Source organism: Cicer arietinum, chromosome 2 (genome assembly GCF_000331145.2).
Source record: "Cicer arietinum cultivar CDC Frontier isolate Library 1 chromosome 2, Cicar.CDCFrontier_v2.0, whole genome shotgun sequence".
Lineage (NCBI taxonomy): Eukaryota > Viridiplantae > Streptophyta > Magnoliopsida > Fabales > Fabaceae > Cicer > Cicer arietinum.
Genome location: NC_021161.2, coordinates 2821773 through 2824263, shown reverse-complemented (window position 1 = coordinate 2824263; position 2491 = coordinate 2821773). Strand labels below are relative to the sequence as shown.

General features: G+C 31.0%; 1 protein-coding gene across 1 annotated transcript; it reads right to left on the bottom strand.

Annotated features, from left to right (window-relative positions):
* Positions 1–454: 454 nt before the first annotated feature.
* Positions 455–2277, bottom strand: LOC105852442 (serine/threonine-protein phosphatase 7 long form homolog). The gene is made up of 3 exons (XM_012717744.3): positions 1657–2277; positions 1474–1564; positions 455–1381 (listed from the first exon to the last, which is right to left on the bottom strand). Exons 1-3 carry the CDS (start codon positions 2223–2225, stop codon positions 539–541), a joined length of 1503 nt encoding a protein of 500 aa, XP_012573198.1. The 5' UTR covers positions 2226–2277; the 3' UTR covers positions 455–538.
* Positions 2278–2491: the final 214 nt, after the last annotated feature.

Genomic DNA, 2491 nt, shown 5'->3' with positions numbered 1-2491 from the left:
TAAATTACAATAAAGTATAGTAATAAATTATAAATAAAATTTATATTTTAATTATTATTATTATTATTATTATTATCATTATTATTATTATTATAATAAATAATTATTATAGGTATAATTAAAAATTATTATAATTAAAGTGATTAAATAAATAAATTAAATGATAATAAAAATTAAATAATGATAACAATTAAATGAAAAGAAATTTATATTGATAACATGAAAATAAAATGAAATACATTAAATTATTAATTTAATTATTTAAAAAATAAAAATACTAATAATTAATTAAAAATACGTTAATAATTAATTATTAATAAATGTTATATTTTAATTATTGTTATTATTATAATAAATAACTATTATACTTTTAATTAAAAATTATTATACTTAAAATGATATTAAAAATTAAATAATAATAACAATTAAATGAAAAGAAATTGATATTGATAACTTGAAAACGAAATGAAATACATTAAATTAATAATAAAAAAGTACATCAATCAAATTTGAAAAAACAAAATACATTAAATTTATATCAATGATGTCCACCTAAATGACCCCCAGTCCCACATGTACGATGTCGCCGAACTCGTCTAGCTCTCTGAACAAGTTGCGGTTCTTCCGGTTCATCGTCATTTTGATCATTTTCTTCAATGTAAGCTGTAGATGGATTAGAACCACTGCCACCTGGTTCCATTACATTTTGGGATTGTTGATTATACATTGAATCAAATACAGCATATGCCGACTCAGGAGTTGTGCACTGAGTTCCAAACAAATTATAGAGAAGCCCATCTTCTGTCGGATAACCGGGTGTTGGTATTTCTGGCACCGACGGAACGTAATACTGAGATGGTGGTGGATCATAAAATGGAACTTCAGTAGCGACGTGTATATGAGGTGATGATGAAGACGGTCCTGCTGTGTATTGGTGTTGTGGGGTTGATTGGGAGGTCGATTGCACACGAGGATATGACGGCGGTTGTAAACGGGGATCACGAAGATATTGTTCTACAGATATAAACAATTTGGTGTGTTGTCTAAACCAAATCATATATTCTGTGCTATGACATAAAACACCTTGTACGATGTTACCTTGCAACACGTAATTATGGCGCTCATTCCAATGGTTTATTTCTTCCCTCCAAACCCAAGTCCAATTATCATCAATCCCACGCCTCATGTCGACCTCGTGATACGATTTCATGTCCTCTGGTGGTTGTGGTATTTGTTGATGTAAACCAAACTGGAGTGTGACCCTATCTGTATGATGTTTTTCAACAATATGATAACAGAGTAGATAAGTACATGCACTCCAAGTGGCCCTATCTTCTTCTGAAACTTCATGTTGGAACCCGAGATAAGGTCTCCAATAAAACTGACATGTAAAAAATAAGCTAAAGTAATTATAACAAGTATAAATAATAAAATATTTAAAAAAATTCAAATAAATGTGATTTAATATATTACTTCCTCAACCATCATGTGATCAATTGTTTTTCGATATCCTTCTACGTCGTTATGAGGAACTTTAGCAAAATTTAGACCACCAGAATTAAACCTGTCGAATATAATAAAAATAAAAATGTAATAAAATTATTAATATGGTAAGCAATTGGTTTTTTAAAAAAAATATAAAAATAATATAGTTACCTCTGTGCAAGTGGAAATATCCATGGTTTGGGAGATTCAGGAGCGACACAAGACAAACGATACCATGCCCAGTTTTGCAACAATAATGCGCATCCTCCCATAGATATTACACCAGGTTTCGTTGCAAGGCATAATTCTCTATAAAGTGTAGCTAAAACAGCTGAACCCCAACTATATTGGGATACTTTGTTTAAATCTCCTAATAGTGAAAGATACTTTAGATGTACACGGTTGTTGGATTTGTCAGGCATCAATAACCCTCCGATCATACGTAGGATGTATGCTCGACATGATGCTTGTTTTTCTAATTCAGATGCATTTTCACCAACATCGTCAAATGTATCCTTAAGCCACTTTAATTTAATAGAATTACCTTTTGTTGCTCCATCGGGTGGGATAACTCCTAAGTAATCTTGACAGATTTGTTTTACTTGCACAAAATTGGAACCACTAACAGGTAAACCGGAAACGTTTAATCCTAAAATGTAATAAACATCTTCCAAAGTTATTGTGCACTCACCTATTGGAAGATGAAATGTGTGAGTTTCAGGTCTCCATCTCTCAACCATAGCAGTGATGAGACCGACATCTATCTTATAGTTTCCGAGTTTTACAACTTCACCAAAGCCAGCCGCATGTAAATATGGTAATATGGAATCATTTGGTTTTTTGGTTACATGACCTTGACAAGATAATGGGTGGCAAGATCCTCCGTCAAAGCATATGTTCTGCGTCCGACATATTGCACAAAATTTTACAAGGGAATTTAAAGACAATGCTTTGAAGAAAAAAGTTATTTCTATGGGTAATAGTTTCATTCTTAATTTTTATAATT